At 37.3% G+C, this 19,954-nt stretch overlaps 2 protein-coding genes across 2 annotated transcripts; one reads left to right on the top strand and one right to left on the bottom strand.

Annotated features, from left to right (window-relative positions):
• Positions 1-12: 12 nt before the first annotated feature.
• Positions 13-5,104, bottom strand: LOC137747566 (uncharacterized). The gene is made up of 6 exons (XM_068487697.1): positions 4,778-5,104; positions 3,214-3,286; positions 3,021-3,114; positions 1,551-1,673; positions 1,402-1,459; positions 13-1,025 (listed from the first exon to the last, which is right to left on the bottom strand). The coding sequence occupies exons 1-6, from the start codon at positions 4,808-4,810 to the stop codon at positions 450-452; spliced, it is 957 nt and encodes a 318-aa protein (XP_068343798.1). The 5' UTR covers positions 4,811-5,104; the 3' UTR covers positions 13-449.
• An 8,415-nt stretch (positions 5,105-13,519) lies between these two features.
• LOC137747641 (protein ABA AND ROS SENSITIVE 1-like) lies at positions 13,520-18,222 on the top strand. The gene is made up of 7 exons (XM_068487786.1): positions 13,520-13,843; positions 14,520-14,619; positions 15,128-15,344; positions 16,351-16,528; positions 17,491-17,566; positions 17,652-17,698; positions 17,807-18,222. The coding sequence occupies exons 1-7, from the start codon at positions 13,755-13,757 to the stop codon at positions 17,985-17,987; spliced, it is 888 nt and encodes a 295-aa protein (XP_068343887.1). The 5' UTR covers positions 13,520-13,754; the 3' UTR covers positions 17,988-18,222.
• The last annotated feature ends 1,732 nt before the right edge of the window (positions 18,223-19,954 follow it).

Below are 19,954 nucleotides of genomic sequence, written 5' to 3'. Positions count from 1 at the left end.
TAAGAGAGCAAGGGAAGCAAAATCCAGTTCACGGGTCAGAAGATTAATTGAAAAGCCTAACAGAACGACGAGTAACCTACTAAATGTCCTAGAAATCTATGAGAAACATAGTAAATTAAAAGGCAAACCACTCATAGGGCAATCCACCGCTATTCAAGGGTGCCAGATTCATCATACACTGCTAAGAGTCATACTGCAGAGGCTATCCTCTCTGTCATCGTCACGGAAAAGCTACCTCTGGAAATGGATGTTAACAAATGCTACGACACTAACATTGGACAGGATAAGAAATTCCGACTCTCCGTTGGGACAAGTGCACTGGCCATTTCATCTCCAATTAGGTCACTATTCCAGCTTTTGTATTACTTTTATTTAATTTTCCTTCACGAGCTTTCCACTGATCTTGTTCCCGCTACCCTACTTTGGGACAATAAGCCATCAAGTGGAATTCAGCCCTCTTCGTCGTAATCTTCTTCATCCTCGTCTAGCCTTCTGCTCAGATTTGCAAGTTGAAGAGGATCAATGGCCATTCTATTCACATCAGCAGGAGACCACCCAGGATATTCTTCATGTTTAGGCTCGGCAATAGGTCCAGCTGATGAGGCTTGGGCTGCCGTTGGGGCAACTTGGGATGCCACTGGGGCTGATTGGGATGCCGCTGGGGCTGCTTGGGATGCCGCTGGGGCTGCTTGGGATGCCGTTGCTGCAGCTTGCGCTGCTGTTGCTGCAGCTTTTGTGTCCTCGCTATCATTTACATCAGTATTCAGATCAAAATTTCGAACTGCAGGATCAGTTTCATCAGGGACAGTGACATTTTCCTTCAATACATCCTTCGACTCGGAAACATCATCCACCACCATTCCAGGGTTTGGATTAGGTTTAATGGTCTGCTGAAGAGATGTGCAGGGTTCAGATTCAGTCTCATGGTGTGAAATCTCTCTTTCAGCTGTCCGACCACGTCCACGGCCTCGTCCCCGACCCCGGCCTCTTCCTCTGCCACTGCTGCTGCCATGGTTTATCTCAAGCTGCAGAGAGAAAGTAAAAAGTTAAACGAAGTTTTTGACATCAGAGAACTCTTTGCATATTGCATTCAGCCCAAGTACAAATAAAACCAACTCAGAACCTCTAAAACAAACTTGTATATATAAATTCAAAGAATATTTACATGCTCAACCTGGACATCCTAAAGAAACCAAAAGAGGCATCGCTCCGGTTAAAAGCCCTTGTGAAAAATTAGAATGAAAAACACATAACATCACAAAGAGCTCAATAAACGGATTTGGCATATTGAGCATGGAAGTTGGTTTTACGTTTTTTTTTTTTTTTTTTTGGTAAAAGGAAGTTGGTTTTACATTAAGAACAAGAAGATAATGATTAATTGCAGGGTGCCATTAGAGTTACCATCTTGCTCCTCTTCAATTCTTCATCACTGTCATTGCATTCATCACCTGGTGGTTTTCTGCAAAAAAATACGTCAGCAAGTAGACTCAACTGACTCTCTTGTAGATTAATGATAATGCAAAATAACAAGAATAGACCATCTGATATACCTTCTTTTTGAAATGGTTCGGTCATCAGCAGCAGCATCAGAGTGACCATGACCATAGTCCGGAACTCTGCTGACAATGTCCCTCAGAAAATCAAACACATTATAGTTCTGTACACAATGCTTTCTGCAAACAAGGTAGAGAAATTAGATCTGGCTCACATAAATGGGACCACATGGTATTTTCTATTCAACTCCCGGTGCAAAAAGTTCTTTAAAAGATACATCAGTAAACAGATTTGAGAGAATATTGCAACTAGATAATAAAAATATTTGGTATTCGAACGGCACAAGCTTAAATTAATTATTTCAGGTACTAGAAAATATAAGCTTTTCTTCCCTTAGCTAATTAGATCATTCTTCAGTATGGGAGCCGCAATCAAGTTTGGTATACTAATTGCATATTACTATTGATGTGCATTTCTCTAATAATGTTGTACTTATCCTGAACAAAATGATTGTATCTAGGAATTACAGCTCACTCGATCAGCATAGAATTATAGCATGTTACCATCCAACCTAATATGTGTCAATGCTAATGGATAGGAATCTAATTTAGAGGTTAGAGGTTGAACACAAAGTCGTTGGAAGGATACTGCAAGTGGATCCAATTCATTCTCTCATAATTTCATTTATATCCATGTCTTCTGAGCTTGTCATCCATTCAAAATGTATCAATTGCTAATTCCATTAATTAGGCTAGATCCGAAGAAATTTAAATGATCTTGAGATAGATGAGCTCTCTTCTTTTCTTATTTCGTTAGAAAATACCATAAAAGATGGGTGAATTGACTATTCTAGAATTACAGAATATTCCTGCAAACTCTTGTTCTAACGGGGTTGACTGATGAACCATCCAAAATGATTTGGAAAGATAGAATACCATGCAAAGTACAAATAATTGCTTTGATATTTGTCTACAAATTAACACTTGTTCTGATATCCAAAGCAGGAAACATAATTTTTGTACATAACCTTGTTCTAATATTCCTCTATCATTCTGCTGCACTACAAAAGGTTAATCTGGGTAATTCTCAGTCTTTCGTGTTTCTCTGCTCATTGAGAACTTATGTGCTTAGAAGAAAGTTATGTAACCTATATTTAGGATCCTCTGCTCATTGAGAACTTATGTGCTTAGAAGAAAGTTATGTAACCTATATTTAGAATACATGAAGTTGGGGAGGAGGTCAGTTTAGTGTGCTTCTAAAATTCATTGTGGTAATAAGGTGCTCAAGAGTTTAAATATAGGGCATCTCTCTCTAATTTAGCAAAATTGGGAAACTGCAGTTTCTGGATACTGTTGTCCTTTTGCACAGTGTATACGTTGTATTAAGCATGCCAATAGAATTTTTTCCTGTACAGTTGGAGTAATCATTCCCTACTGTTGTACTTTCTTTACTATGAACTCATTCTGTTATTGATACCTTAAAAATAATTAAGTAAACAGATAAACGTTGTTCAATCCTTGACTTACAGATGCAGTGAGTTCATGGTTTTAGCTCCTCTTTGGAGGGTTATCTCATAGGTACGGTCACAAAGGTCTTGCAAAAATAGCTCCAACGCTTTTGCTGCATAACATGCAAGATGAGAAGTATAAGCAACCAAATAATGAATAAAATAACCTGGTGACTGGTAATTTATTAGTCCCGAAAGTTAGAAGTACTGACACACTAAAACAGGCACCGCTAATGCTATCTTCCCAACATCCTCATCAGCTTGCATAATCTTTTTAATCCGGGCCTGCCAAATTAAAATTGTGTATGAGAATAGGGGACATGCATTAATTCAGAGCTAAACTACAGTTAATAAACTAAACTTCATTTGTCATTCTTCAAATAGGAAGCACAAGGTAAATATCCTACTTAGTACTTGTTTAACAAAAAAAAATAGTCATCAACATGCTTCATTAAAAGATGAGGGGTTCTCCCGAAATTAGTGCATTTCATACATGGACACTCTGAGGTAAATGACAAGTGCCATCAAAGATATCCTATATAACATACTCCCACACTTGGCACACAAACACAAAACACAAAAGAAACTGGGGGAAATTTAAATAATATTTGCTACATGAAAACCCGATAACCAGCAAGCAGAAGATTTGTTAGTGAAAGAAAAGTCACGGATTGACAAACAACAATGGCAAACAACAACGAGGCGTAGACCATGATTCTTGACACAATCTCTTTTTCTTAAGTGTATACAAAGGAGCTATACAAAAAGTATAAAAGAGGACTCTGTTCTTTCACATTTCAGTCTTCACCCACAACTTCCACATGCAAATACATGCGATTACAATTTTATGGAGAGGTCCACATAAGAGAACAATTAAATACTGAAACAACAGGCAGCAGCACTTCATAAAGTACCAAATTATATGTCGATCATCCAAATTTTCAATCATGAAATTACCAATGCATAACTAAATCTGCATAAAAAATAAAAAAAACGTTTTTTCCATTCCTTCTTTCTTTTTTTCTTTAAGAAAGTTACAAACATAAGTTTCACGACTGTTGGTCGCCCAAACCAGCGCCTTACAGAGGTATTCATGAAACCATGCATAGTATATGGATCACAAAGTAATTAAGGAAGTGTAAACTTCCGTTTTCTTTCAACCCACGATACAAAACTCTCTAGTTGTTTTACAATCTTCAAAATTAATCCAATCCCAAATCTAAACACTCATTGAAAAAGAATATTTAATAAAACAAGATCAGATTTAGCCCTAAGGGGCCTCAAAAGTCATCACCTAATCTTGACCAATCAGCAAAAACACATCACCACAAGACCAAAGAAGCATGTTATCCCCAGAAACAAAACCCCCATGATTTAAGTACCTATCCACAAACCCTAGATGAAATCATCGATACGAAACAAATCCCAAGACTAAATCAGATAGCCAAAAACAACAAACCCATAACCCAATTCTACCTAAAACCACAATCACAGCAAACAAAAGGAAAATACGGCCTAGAAAAACCCGACCCAGATCGAATATCTCAAAAATCCCAAAAAAAAATTGAAACTTTTAACCAAACAATTCAAATCACCGAAACATAAATTCATTAATCTCGCTAATTAATCACACGATTAGCACAAGGAAACTCCAATAATCTAAAATTTCCCTCCTTTTCCTAATTTTCCTGTCAACCAAACAAATTAAAACTCGATCTGAGAATAGCATAAACCCTAGAAGGAGCGGAAAGAGAAAGAGAAGAAGAGGGGACTTACGGCAGGGAAACGGGTATCGAGCTTCTTCCTCATGGCGTCAGATTTGAAACATTAATTAAATCGAAAAGGCAACACAACAACAAGGAAACCGAAAGAGAATCGAATTTTCAGAGCCACAGAAGAATATTTGCTGCTGATTTCATCATTGTCGTATAAAATCCATCGCACCCCTCTCAGATCCGAAACGTTTCTTATTTTATTTTTCTTCGGGGAAAATAAAATAAGAAAAATAAAATTTAAGTCCAAATTTTAATAATTAAAAAAAATAACAAACAAATAAAACAGGTTTTTTGTTCCAACGGAATATCCGTCCGTACGAGTTTCTATCAAATAGAAACGTAGAGAGATGATGAATGAAGATGGCCTTAAGAACGTGGAGAAATTTTTTTTAGAATTTTAACGAAAAATTTTTGATGCTGTTTATTTTAAAGAAAAATTATATTTTTATATTAAAAAATTAATTTTATTATTATTTACTTTACTCTTTATTTTGTCTTTATCGTTAAAATAAAAAATTTCAAACCATTTTCATCAGTTTTCGTAAATTTTTAATTGTGACATGAACACGGGTGGATTTAGCCTCACAATAGGTTAGCAATTATGTGGTTCAAACTCGCAGTTGACAAGAATCGAACATAAGATCTCTTACTAAGTGAAGAGGAATACCATTAAACCGTATGTAACAACCCGTCCCGGGATTTACGTAAGAAAATGGATATTTTTGTATTTTCACTAAGTTTGGAGATACTTTCTTTTTTTAAATTGTTTTTGAGCCTTAATTGGTGAGCCCAAGGGGCCCACCCCCTGTTTTGTCCCCGGTTCCCTCTCCCTTTCCCTTTCTTTTATTTCTTCTAAAAGTCTCTCTTCTCTCTTTCTTCATCTCTCTTTCTCCATTCCCCCTCTCGGTGCTATTTCTCCGAGCAGAACACACCCACACACACACACACACACACACCCATGCCCACACCTATAGCTCTTTTCTAACCCCGTGGTAGTGTTTTGGACGTCAAACCATGAAGAAACCACCTCGGAGACATTTCACAGTTTTCCGGCGAGCACCGCCCCTTTCGAGGCAATTTTCGGCCAAACCACGGCGAGTTGGCCGGCGTGCAAGGTAGCAATCTCTTCGTCTCGCTGAGTACTACAACTTTCCTTTTTGTTTCACCCAATTTCACTGAGTATGGAAGAAGTTATACTCATTTGAATCTTACCCAGTTTCCGGCGACCTCAGTGACTTTCGAGGTGTTTTCCAGCCAAACCACGGCGAGTTAGACGTCGTGTGAGGTACCATTCTCTTCGTCTCTTCGAAAGCTACGATTTTCATTTTTGAATCACTTGATTTCGTCGAGTATTAACAAGGTTATGGACGTTTGAAGTTTGTCTAAATTCCGGCCGAATTTCGGCCTTCTTCTCCGGTGTGAAACCCAGCCCAAGAAACCACCCAGGCCTTCAGGCCGTTTCCTTCCCCCACGGGCCTTAGGCCTGTTTTGGTATTTGGCCCAAAACCCTAACCCTTTCTGTTTTTATTTTTATTTTTGTTTACTTTAAAAACCCAAAGGCCTTTGGGCCTTTCCTGCCAAGCCCAAAACCTTTTTAATTGGGGCATTGGGCCGTGAGGTTAAAGCCCAAACCCAACCCACCTAAAACCTAAACCCATTTCCTTTCTAACCCAAACCCAGCCCACCTAAAACCTAAACCCATTTACCCTAACCCAAACCCTAAAGCCCAAACCCGTGACCCTGACCCGTTGACGCGTGACCCTGACCCGTTGAATTTGACCCGTGGACAGTTGATTGAGTCAACGGTCAGCGTTGACTTTTGACTTTGACTAGTCAACGGTCAACTTTAACCGTTGACTTTTTGGGTTTTCGTGCAGGACCCCTCCTAGGCGAATTTCGTCGTCCTGAACCCGTTTTCGATGTCCGTTTTCTCAATTTCATTCATTTGAGTAGAGTTTGACTAAATGTACCATTTATGTGCTTAGGGACGATTATCTGTGGCGTTTCCTTCTTCGCTAGATGGCGTGGCTTTTCGACGGCAAAGTACTGTGAGTGGACCCCTTCTAAAAATGCATGTTTTGATAGTATAAATGCATACATGAAAAGCATGATTTGATGATTATGTTTTATGAACGTTTTACGAGATAACATGTTTACTGAGGCTAGTTTGAATTATTACTATTTTTCCTATAACCCATGTTCTTATAGAATATCTGATGGATGACGATATGATATTTAGAACATGTTTAGAACACTTCTTTATAGTATAGATGATGGATGACTTTATACTATGAAGTTGATTTTCAATATATGTATGTTCACTGGTTTTGTACTTACCTAGTGGTCCTTTCCGCTACGGGACGTAGGGATAAATCCGGTCCGTCCCGGGCGACGGTTTGATGTTGGTATAGGGCCTGGAGTGTGTTTCCTTCTGACTGTCTGTTCAGAGACAGGGAGCCGGCAAGGGGCCTGAAGTGCATTTTCCTCTGACTGTCTGCTCAGAGACGGGGAGCCGGCATGGGGCCTGAAGTGTTATATCGGACATTCACTAGTGTTTATTATTTATGCGAATTATGATTTGAGATATTGCACGACATGCTAGGTTCGGAAAACCTAAGTTTATCATTATATATGTGTTTTCATAAAACCTGGGGGTTAGTATGTTGATAACTGTTTTATTATATATATATCAACTTGGTCCACTCATGTTTGTTTTGCGCCCCCTTCAGGACTTAGAATCGAGGCATACAATCCCGACGTCCAGGCACTTCCGCATCGGCATCTTCGAGTCCTCTTGGTGTAGGACCCATTCCTTGGTTTCATTCAATTTTATATTATTTTCTTCTAGTGTTCTAGATTAGAGGTGTGCTCTGAACACGGTCCTTATTTGCATATTATTTATTCTTTTATATTTATAAGCCTTATTTACCCCTTGTTTTCAGCATTTGCACTCAATAAATGGTTTTCGTCACCCTCGGGTGTCGGCCAGCACGTGCCTATCTTGGTATTCGGGGAATATCGGGGTCGGGGCGTGTCACCGTAGTACTAAGTGGCGGAAAATTTTATTTTTTAAGTTAGGCTAAATAACCAAAATGGTCCTTAAAATTTGCATAACACATCACTTTGGTCCCTAAGATTGTCCACCATCCATCATTTTGGTCATTCTGTTAAAAACTCTGTTAAGTGTCCCGGTGGCTGGAAGTTTGGGCAATTTTCAAATCTTTGTAACTCAATCGTTTCTTAACTAAATTCGACCCATAATATATCAAAATGAAGATAGGAAAGTGTAGAATATGATTATACCTATTTAAAAGCCCAATGGTTGTCAGAGATAGTCGGAAAATAGCCTCAAAGTTGACTAGTCCACAGGAAAATTGGGAAACTCTCCAGAAACTGGGTAAACTTTAAACGTTCTTAACTTCTTGAAAACTCAACGAAATCGAGTGATTCAAAAACGAAAATAATACTTCTTGATGAGACAAAGAGAATGGTACTTTTTTTTTTTACTGCTAATTCACTGTAGTTTGGCCGAAAAACAGCTCGAAAGTGGCGAACTTGAAAAATAATTAGCCACTTTCGAGCCGTTTTCCAGCCAAACCACAATGAATTAGCCATCTAGAAAGGTACCATTCTCTTTGTCTTGTCGAGAAGTATGATTTTCATTTTTAAATCACTCAATTTCGTTGAGTATTGAAGAAGTTATGAACGTTTAAAGTTTACCCAGTTTCTAGCGAGTTTTCCAATTTTCCCCTGGACCAATCAACTTTGAAGCTATATTCTGGCCATCTTTGGCAATCATAGGGCTTTCAAATTGGTATAATCTTGTTCTACACTTTCCTATCTTCATTTTGATGTATTATGAGTTGAATTTGGTTAAGAAACGATTGAGTTACAAAGGTTTGAAAATTGTCCAAACTTCCAGCCAAGAGCTCGGAGTTTTTAACGGAATGACCAAAATGATGGATGGTGGACAATGTTAGGGACCATTTCTATTGATTTTCAATTTCAGGGGACCAAAGTGATGTGATATGCAAATCTTAGGAACCATTTTAGCTATTTAGCCTTTAAGTTATTAATTTTTTTAACACACATATCTCACTATATGTGTGTACCACCTCGTGTTCCAGTTGCATTGAAAAATCTTACTCACCACTATAAATTATGGTGCTTACCACGAATTTCGAAATTCAAACTCATTTAACGGTTATAAATAGAGTGGTGATTACCACCATTTGAGGAAGGTGAGCAACAATGAACTCCCATAACATTGTAGGGCCACTCCACATGTCACGTTGTGAGTGGTCAGTTTATTCAAAGTGTAAGACTATGATTGTAGTTGGCTATTCAATCTTGACCGTTTTATCTTCAATGGTTGGGATTTTGCCATGTATGGTTGTAGTTTATTGGAGTTGTCTTGCACTAATCGTTAGTAGATAACCAGTGGCAGTTAGTAGATAATCAGTGATTTGAATTATGTTTCGGTGATTTGAATTATGAGGGTAACACCACCACAATGGTTAGTAGATAACCAATGACAATTAGTAGATAATCAGTGGAGCAGCTACACAGTGCCCCAATATCCAAGGAGCCCCTAACTTTTGATTGAATATAATATATATATATATAATTTTTTTTCCAGCATACTTAATTAAGTACAAATTTGAAAATATCTAAGTTATTTTCTGTTTTAAAGAATATTGTATCTTTTTATATACTTTATTTTTTATTAAAAAATTAAATTTCTTTGACATGTACCATTTAAAAAAAAAAATCTATACTTATTGTTTAATAGATGATATTGTGTTAAAAATTGACTTTCATACTAGGTTTCGTACTCACAAATATACCATGAAGAAAACATATGTTTTAGAAAAAAAAAAAAAAAAAACAAAAAACAAAAAACCAAACAAACAGGCCTTGTATGTGAAAAAGACCCATTTTAATTTTTGCATAAGGATCTTGAAATCTCAGGGTTGCCCTTGTAAATAACACCACCACAACCCTCTTTAATTCATTAATTGCAAGAGACGTAATTGTTTGGTCTTTCTTTTCAACCTGCTCGGGTATCCTGTACAATACTTCGAAATTGGAATGAACATGAAGAAATTAACGATACTTCTTTATCTTTTGAGTTATTATGTTGGATCGGTCACTTTTGTCGGATCGGTTGGTCAAGACTTTTAGTCTTTAACTCAACCTGATGAAAAAATGAGATCACTTAACCCCGCAACACAATCATTGGTGTCTTGTCTTTCACACCAATACTCAAGACCGGTCACTTTTTGAAGAGAAGATATAGTACGTACTGATCTCTCCAAATTGTCAATACCCAATTGGCAATCCTATGATCAAGAACATTTAGGCTAGTGTATGGAAGAGAAATATCTCATGAATCTCTCATGAATCTAACTTATTTAGGTCAAGTTCTCATGAGTCTAAGGTCTCATGTGAAATGTATGTAATCATGATTAACTTTAGGGCACCTTTTGAATAGCTCAAAAAGCAATTGATGTGGTAACACGTAACTGGTTATTTGTGGCAACCAAATGTCAAGCCATCAACGGTAAGGGTAAGTGAGGACATTTGTCAATAATGTTTGTGACCTAATAACAAATTAGAAATGTTCATTATTGATTAGGGTGAGTCCAATGACTACTGTAAGTTGTAAGGACCGGATTGCAAAGAAGTTCTAATCTTAAGATACGTACTCTACAGATTTTAAGTCCTTAACTATGTTCCTAGTCGTTGGATAATCGAATGGATGGCTGAACATCTGCTAAGGCTGGTTTATGTCATATTCAATAGTAAGTCTCAGACTAACCATGTAGTGACATGGAATAAACACAAAGGTGCTCATCTATGAGATCAAGTTCACTAAACATTGACATATAAGTGTACCAATGGAAGATCACCTACTTGTCAATCATATCAAACTTTTGAGTTGTGAATGCAACTAGTTCTTCGATCTGAGGCATCACTTGTCATCTCATGTTAATGAATATGATCTTTGGTTTCACCTCGAAGTTCTTAAACGATACTGAAGCATTATAATGTGAAGTTTTGGGATCATATGCATTAATATGGAGATACATGAACGCACAAGAAGGAATCTATCACCTTCGAGGTAATCATGAAGGTAGATATGTTGGGTAGTGGACTACTTTAGTATAGGTGTGTGGAAGCGTGGCAGGTGTTGTAAGTATAAATAATCATATTAACGTGATGGTTAGTGAAACATTGGATTCCGTTAATTATATTAATTAATCTATGTGATTGTGGTTAATCGACATACTTATATTTATGAAAAATAAATTAAGAATCCATATTCAAGCATAATAAATTGAGAACACATGTATGACTTGTATTAATTTAGAGTTCCAGCCTTTAGATTTTATATGCGGGCGAATTCAATGTTGTTGAGGCTCTCAAGTGTTAGACCTCTACTAGTATCCACATGATTGAATTTTCAGTTGGTGAAGGTAGTCTGCTAGGAAGCTCTTCACCAGGTGATGCGGCAAGGATGTAAAGCGTGGTTCAACAACTTACAAACTAAGAACCCATAGTGAAGAGTGATTACGGGGCATGGATCAAATAGTCTCATTTAAATGAATCCCATAAATCAAAGATTTTATCACAAATTGACTTCAAATCCTAGCATCGCTACTCCTTCTCTTCCTTTCTTGCGAATAACAAAAAGACCATCTCACCATCGACCTCTTCCTTTGGTTGGAGCAGTTGGCAACCCCTTATTCTATGCAATTTTCTTTATCCTTTTTCTCGCTAGAATCTCAGGCTATTCTCTTCATGGGTAACTTGTTTTTTGGGCATGCTTTGCCATTTTCCTGGTGTTCTTCGTCAGTTTCATAATGTTTATCACCATATTTTGTCTTTGGAAAACCTAACTTTTATTCTCCAATTGTCATGCTTTAATCCTCAGCACGCATTGTTGGAATCAAATTTGTGCACCACTATAGATGGTGAAGTGCAAGAACGGCCACTTACAAAAGAGAGTAAACAACCCTGAATTCCTAGGCACCAATGTGGTATCGGTGAAAGAATCTTTGATGGTCAAGTAAGTAAAGGTCTTAAAACTCAAGTAGTGGGCTAGAGAGTGAGAAAGCAAATATATACAAGGTGCATAATATTAGAATACCTTTGACGAACCCTAAATGGGGTATTTATACTAGCCGGAGATAGTCCTTTGAGGATAGTGAATCTTTATAAAGCTAAGAGAATCCTACTGGAAATCTATTAATAGATACGCTTTCTTTTTAGGATTGAGATTACTTGTGGCCTAAACCAATTTCTAGATTGTAGGAATCTCCAAGATTATAGGAACTAATCCTGATCCCCAATCAATCTAGGTTATCGTATGTTGCGAAGCAAGCATGATCGATCTCGACAAGGCTTATGGGCCTTGCCTCCATTCTAGTGCCCAACAAAGTGTGGTCGCAATGTTGGTTTGTTTCACGGCCCAGCCAAAGCGAAGCCACTTAGTCTATGACCAGACTATGTAGACGCTCCCATTTTCATCCACCTTATTTTGATGCAGAAAAATTCACAGTCCTACATAGTTTTTTTTTAAATTTTTTTTTATTTGTTTGAATTTATTGTATGTGGTACTGAATAATGAAAATAAAAAAAAATGAATTTTTTAAGTTCAATCCAGTCTTGTATCAAACAATGAGTTAGATTTAAGTCCAATCCAATCTCATCTAGCTTAGTGTTACACCAAATAATGGACTTGAATTCAAGCCTCACCAATCCATGAATGAACAAGAGCCGTTAGATTGTGTTAGGTTAAATAATCTAACGACTCTTGTTCATATGTAAACTTAAATGTGAACTTTTGAGGTCAATCGAGAAAACTTAAATCTAATCTTATTTGAAAGACCCAATCCCATCAAGCCCACTAAACATTAGACCGTTCAAGTCGTTTGAGATTTCCTAATACAGAAAATCCTATAATTTCATAAACTAACACTATGTTTGGATAAAGAAATTTAAGATTACCAAGAAATTTCAAAATGATGGAAATTGAATTGATGAGATTTTATTTTCTAGAATTTGTGAATTTTTTTGTTTGGTTAGCCTAAAAGAACAATAGAATTGAATACGGAATTTTGTTGTTTTTAAGCTCTCAATCATAAAAATTGGAAAATGACATCTACGTACATGAAATTTAAACTTGGGAATTGGAGGTCCCAAATTCCAAGGTTTTTTTCACGCGGAAATTCTAAATTTCTATGTTTATGAATCCAAACAAGAGAATTCGTGCATGTTAATTTACAAATTCTGACTTTTATCCAAATTCCAAGTTTATTTCCCTCATCCAAACATAATGTAAGGGCCATTTTTTTTTCTTCAGTTTTCAACCTTTGTTTCATTTTTTTGAAAATTGAAATCTTGTTTAGTAACTATTTTCATTTTTGAGTTTATAAAAATTGTAAATCAAAAATTGAAAATTACTTTCTTGAGTTTTCAAACTTTAACCTTAATTTTTCATTTTTTCATTTTTCATTTTTCATTTTTCATTTTTTAACTTAAAACTGAAAGTAGATAACAAACAAATTTTATATTTCCAATTTTCAAAAAGTGAAATAATTACCAAACCATCCAAAACAATACGGAATGGATCATCTTCGGAAAAAAAAAAAAAAAAAAAAGGGAGACGGATCCCAATGCCTATTCGATTTTGTCACGTGGCGAGAACGCAGTTGTTATGGGCAGGAAGAAACATTAGTCCTTTCACACACCTGATTACTAATCTCCACGCCGCACGTCCCAACCCTTCCTCCTCCCATCTCCTTCGCTCAGTCTATCGCTCCGCCTACCTCCACCGTCCTCCTCACCTAGTCCTTAGCCGCCCACGCCCTCATATCCCCATCACCTCCATAAACCTCCATCTCTGATCTCTCAATCACCGCCGAATCCTCTCTCTCATCCTTCGGCAGATATATAATTCATAGATATAAGAGATGGATGCGAAAGCCAGGAACAAGGCGTTGTTTCGTGCGAGATTGAATGCCCAGAAGAAGGACAAGCGCATAGACTCTCCGCTCGTACGGTTAGTCAGTGCCCATGCCTTCTCTCATCAAATTTTGCTTTTTTTCTTTCTCAGTGTTTATATGTTTGTTGTCTTTGGGGTTTAGATTTTTATGAAGAATTGAAAACTAGAGGCTATGGAGTTTCAGTGTAATGTAATTATCATTATTAAATTGTATTCTGTAGAACCGGTTTCGTGAATTTCGTTTTTCAATTGGATTCTGTAGAACCCTTTTTGTAAGCAATGTGTATTGTTGTTGGTTCTATGATCATAGTGTTCCTCAATGTTTAATTGATTGATGTGGTGAAAATCATGCTCTCGGAGTTTGATCGTGTCAAAAACTTTTAGTTTATCAAGCACAAGTATGAATTTGGTTTGGCAGTCCGTTTCTTCTTTTTACGAAACTTATGATTTGAAATGAAACTTATGAGAGCTGGTTTGGGTTAGAAGTAGGAATTAGCTGAGAAAATGCTGAGTAGGGAACGAACTAATTTATATTTTCTGGAATGCATATGGGAACCAAAGAGATTTATCTTGACATTGTTTATTTCGACCTTCTCGTTATGTATGCTATTGTTGCTGTACCTTTTATTTGAACTTTTTCGTATTACTGGTTCCGTTCTGGTGTTGGTATATATAGATTGCTAAGCCAGAGTTCCTGACTGCTTCTTTATGCCCCTTTTTGTGATACATACAGGTACAATGAATCTGAGCAGCCTGTGTGCAAGGTTTGTGACATTGCTCTGAAATCTGAATCACAATGGGACGCACATCAAGCATCTCGTAAACATCGTGAGGTGATCATTGTTAATATAGTACTTCCCTATTTGTAAAATTAAGAAACTAAGAGACCTAAACAAACATCTTGTGTTGTGGAAAATTCGAAGTTGATATGAAAGATGCAAATTTTTCAAATATTATGAAAGGGTTAATGCAGCATTTTACCTGCTTTTTGAAAGATAACAAATTAACTCATTTGATCTCAATCAAATTATGTATTGTGATGTTGAAAACTTAAAATACTGCTGAATTCAACCAGGCAATAACTGATATTGTTCGGTTAGTACATCTTCTTGTATACTAATTTGGGTTGGATATCCCATACGTCAACATACATTTAATCCATATTTGGCAGAAAGATGAAGCATTTCCTTTACACTTTCTAGGTTTGAAACTGTGATGGGCCTGGGAAGTAGGTGACGTTACTGTTCCACTTACATTAATCTTAGATGCAGTTCCTTATTCTTTTTCTTTAATATATCTATCTGAATGAGTATTACTAACAGAATGTTTATATTGCAATAGGCACTAAGTAATTTCAAAGCTACAGCTGCTGGACTAAACCGAGTCAACAATGCAAAAGCTGAAGCCCGTCCAGATTTGCCAAAACCTAAGCCGGAACATTCTGTGGAGTTGCTTAAACCAGGACCTGAAGGCTCTACAGAATTGCCTAGAGAGCAGTCGTCATCTGGGCTTCCTCCAGATTTTTTTGATAACCATGATGCAAAAAAGCAAAATACAGGTGAGAATATCCACTCTATTTGTTTTTCTATATGACTGTTACCACCTTCTCATTGCTTTGAGGCGGTAATGACAAGATCAGTTTGACACAGAGAATTACATTTTTTATAAATATTTTTATAAGAACTTGTATAGAGGCTATAGACTTATACGTAAGGGAGCGAATATATGCACTAGCCCTTCTGCATGGGTGTAGCTTTGCTGTTTTATTTATTTCTACAAAGAAAAGGTAGTTTTACCAAGGAGATCGATGCAGAATTTAGTGGGAAGGTTTTAGTCAAATTCCTCGGTAGGTATAAAATTATTAGTAGATTATGTAACTCCTTTGGATGGGGAAGGCTAAGAAAGCAGGGCAACGGTGAGTGCATTCAATTCTTTCTTTCCAGAATACTAAAATAGATATAGCACTGAATATAGGTTTACGTGCTTCTCTACTAGATCCTTGCTCATTAAGCCTCTTGCTTCATTTGTAATGCAGTCGAAAGAAGCAAGGAATATAAATCCATCATCAATAAATTTTCCTAAAATCACTGCATCAGTTCTGTAAAAGTAAATGGAATTGAAAATCTTTCCACCACAATCTATTTAACCTCAGGATCTATAAGACTGAGATGCTAAAAAATTGACCAAAGGAGAGGCATGCCACTCATTAAGCCTCTTTGATCGCTTGTAATCTAGCTGAAGGAAGCTAGGAGCTTAAATACAAATTTACACTTTGAAAAAAAAATAAGCACACAACCTTTCTTTAACAGTCCTCACCATTAATTCATTTTGGGCTTTTTCTTAATGTCATTAGACTACAATAAACTGTTTTTTTTTCTTGTATGATCACACAGTTTTGGGTTCTATGAGTTGATCATTAAGTTTTGGTCATAAGCACAATATCAAAACAGAAAATCTGTGTAGAGGATTTGATATTTGCGTTATTTTGGAATTAGTTTTGAACTATCAATCGTTTTCTTTTTATGATATCTATTATTCTTTCTGACTTAGCACTATCATCTTAGGAAGGGAAAAGGTGCAGACAAGAAATATTGAGCCTGCCAGGGACCTTACACAGACATCATCACAGGTTGCCAGTTCAGAGGCCAAGCAAATAAAGGGAGCTCTTCCTGAAGGCTTCTTTGACAACAAGGAAGCTGATTTATCTGCACGAGGAATAAAGCCTGTTAAGCCAGATGTCAAGTAAGTGCACATTTTTCCTTAACTCCTAGATTGTATGAGTTCGTTGCAATGGTTCAAATGCCATTCTAGATAGACTTGTTTATAATAAAATAACTGTGAAAAAGGTTCACACCGAGAGAGAGAGAGAGAGAGAGAGAGAGAGAGAGAGAGAGAGACTTGTTCAAATGCCATTCTAGATAGACTTGTTCATGATAAAATAACTCTGCAAAGGTTCACAGAGAGAGAGAGAGAGAGGCTCCCTTTATTAGTCATATCATAATTTGAATGCTTGTTCTTGATGCATTGTCAATGTAATAGAGAGGATGGAAAATGCGCCCCCGGGTTCATTCTTGGGAATTCATTTTGGTTTGGCTCTTTCCAATAGTCCTCCGCAGTTGACACAAGTTCTGCCCATTTGAAGCTGTTCGCTTTACCAAATTACTATCTGGTATTTTCTGAAGGACAAAGGTATCGGCTGTTTTGAACCTGAGAAAATTGGAACAGACCTATTTGTAAATGAGCAATACATGAAGTCATTGCCTCGAAGGTAGTGCACATTAGAGGTTCTGCACCTAATATGAGCTTATAGAAAAATTAAAAGACATTAGAAAAAATTAAAATCCAGTACCAATTCACTTCCTACGCAAAAAGGAAGCAATCCTTTTCTGGTGGTCAAAGTGTTGAGTTCTACTGTGAAAGAAGCCATAATTATTATGATTAATTAAAAACTTGGAATAGTTACCCTTGAATTCTCCACGTCAGTGGTTTCTGCACATGGTTTTCCATTGACCCAATGATAGCCGTCCCTCCCTTATGGTGTCTGGATTCTTGTGTTTTCTTCGCTTCTCTTTCTTTTTATAGTGCTCATGGTTTGTACTGCCACGGACTGAAGTTGAAGTGTGAGACTAGCTAAGCATGAAAACTGCTGATTGATTTAATATGAAGGCATTGTGATCTTGTGTTTTGTATTTACTGTATGGCAGAGATGAGTACAGAGAATTTGAGAAGTTGATACAAGAGGACTTGAAGGAGGTTGATAATCGTATGGAAGAAGAGGAGGTGAGGGTTTGTTGCACTTTTGCTTGAGATTGATGCTGACTTGCGCGTACTCATATATTCTTTTGTTGTTGCAATTGTGCTGCAGATTGATGCTGCTGAGACGATAGAAGAGGCTGAATCAGTGGAGCAAAGGTGAGTGCAGCAATAAAGTGCTATCATTCTAAACCTTCGTTTCTTTTTTGCAACTCAATTGTCCTTGCTGTTAGTGTTTACCTTCTTTGTTCTTCTTTTGTTTTTCAGGGCATATAGGGAGAAAGTGGAATTGTTGAAAAAGAAGAAAATGGAACTGAAGGCTTCCGGTGCTGCCAAGCGCAAAAGAGTTCCGGATGTCGTAAAAAAAGAGCCTAGTCACGATGAGTCATCAAGTGATAGCGACATGGATGAGAATTTTGCAGTGGATTGGAGAGCACAGCATTTGTGAATGCTCTTGGGGTTTCCTCCAGGATCCGTTCTTGACATTTTCGAAACCTGACAATGTAATGTGCCAAGTACTTGGTTTTGGATTCCTTGTGCTCTCTAATTGCAATATGGTATATGTATATGTACGATGGGGAGTAAGCGAATGTGAAAAGCTAAAATGTCTACGCAGCTCATATGGGTACCCCCCACAATGTTAGAAGAAACAATGCGTTGTGGCAAATATATTTTCCAGTCGACGACTAGACGTACTTATTCACAGCTTAAATTTTCTTACAAGCAGAGGTGCATCATTAAATTTACCTAAAATGGGAATCACTAAATTACGCATAGGCTAACAAACTCAAAAGTGTATGAAATTGATGTATATCATTCTTTTGGTTTCAAAAGTTGAAGATTGATCAATGTCGTTGAAACATGTTAATTTTCTTGCATGCTTGAAACCAACGTACAAAGAAGGTTTCGAAGCTTACCTTTGTAGTGTGCTTTTTGAGCCCTCGTTCGTGCTTCTCCAAGCTCCTTGGTACAAGCTCCATGCCACTAGCGTCCTCTCCAAGCTCCAAGCTCTGATCTTCCTTGTATGTGTTCTCCTAGGTTCCAAGTTAGGAACCCTCTCAACTTTCGACACATTTGGAAGACTGAGATGGTGGTGGATGAGGTAAGAGAGACGTGAAGTATTCTATTGGTCTCTTTTGAGAGGAGGGGACAACAAGGGTGGTGGTGGTGGTGTTTCAATTTTTCTTTTTGAGTTTTCTAAGCTCTCCTAGGCTTGCAAGCATTCATCTCTTCAGAAAGATGAACACAACACTCAATAGGAAGTTTCTTACAAACTCTTAAACTCTAACATGCAAGTTTTGTTTTCTAGAGAGCAACTTCCCCACAAACTCATTGTGAAATGAAATAGCCATCTCCTTCTTAGAGAAGGATGAGCCATGAGTGCATGCATCTTATAGACCATAAGGGTGTGTTGAAAAATCCAAACCCTAGCATCCATAACGCCAAAATAAGCAATGCCCCCCTTTTGGGCCTTTTTCACACTTACGTCAACTCTGACTTAGGTTGGATCAAGTGGGCTTCGGCCCAATGGGCCTTATGAGTCCCAAAACTCCTTTTGAGGCCTAACTGTCTCTTGTTCATGGAGGCGACTGAGTTCCAAAATGATTAATTTGCACTATTTCAACTAAAAGTTTACTTGCTTGACATTCAAGATTGCATGCAAGTACTCAGGTTGATCACAGTCAGTGAACTCAATCTCTGTTGAGCACTTACACACTTGTCTAGTGCTCACTCTCGAATGGTCTTTGAGACTAGCCATGCACCTCTCTATATGCAAACATAGTGTTTACTGATCTTTCTGAAATTTATCAACATCCACTTAATAGCTTCGTTGATCGGGAACAACTTTAGGGTAAACACATAAGAAGTCTAAATTTGTCGGGCAAACTTTCACCCACTTTTTTCTAAACAAATCAAATTTCCCCCAATTCAAGGGTTTGCCCGACGAAATATTGTGAAATTCGTCAAGCACATATTTTCCCACTTTGTTCTAAATATTGTGCTTACATTTTAGGGTAAACACATAAGAAGTCTAAATTTGTCGGGCAAACTTTCACCCACTTTTTCTAAACAAATCGAATTTCCCCCAATTAAAGGGTTTGCCCGATGAAATATTGTGAAATTCGTTGAGCACATATTTTCCCACTATTGTTTTGGCCAAAACTTAAATTGGGCAAACATTTCTATGCAATCTTTGCCAGATAAATTGGTCATTTTGCTTGACAAAAAATCAAGTGTATAATATAAGTGTCACATTCTTTTAGGTCGACGAATATTTTAGGTTTGCCTGATGAATGGGTTCGTCGAGAAAAGGTCCTGAGATTTTATAATAGGCTCGAGAGCCTTCTTCTTTCTTCCTTACACCTTTTCTCTCATATCTCTCTCTCTTTGTGAAATCCACCCCCCCCACCCCAC

Source organism: Pyrus communis, chromosome 10 (genome assembly GCF_963583255.1).
Source record: "Pyrus communis chromosome 10, drPyrComm1.1, whole genome shotgun sequence".
NCBI lineage: Eukaryota > Viridiplantae > Streptophyta > Magnoliopsida > Rosales > Rosaceae > Pyrus > Pyrus communis.
Note: the sequence above shows the minus strand (reverse complement) of the source record. Positions and strands in the feature narration are given on the sequence as shown.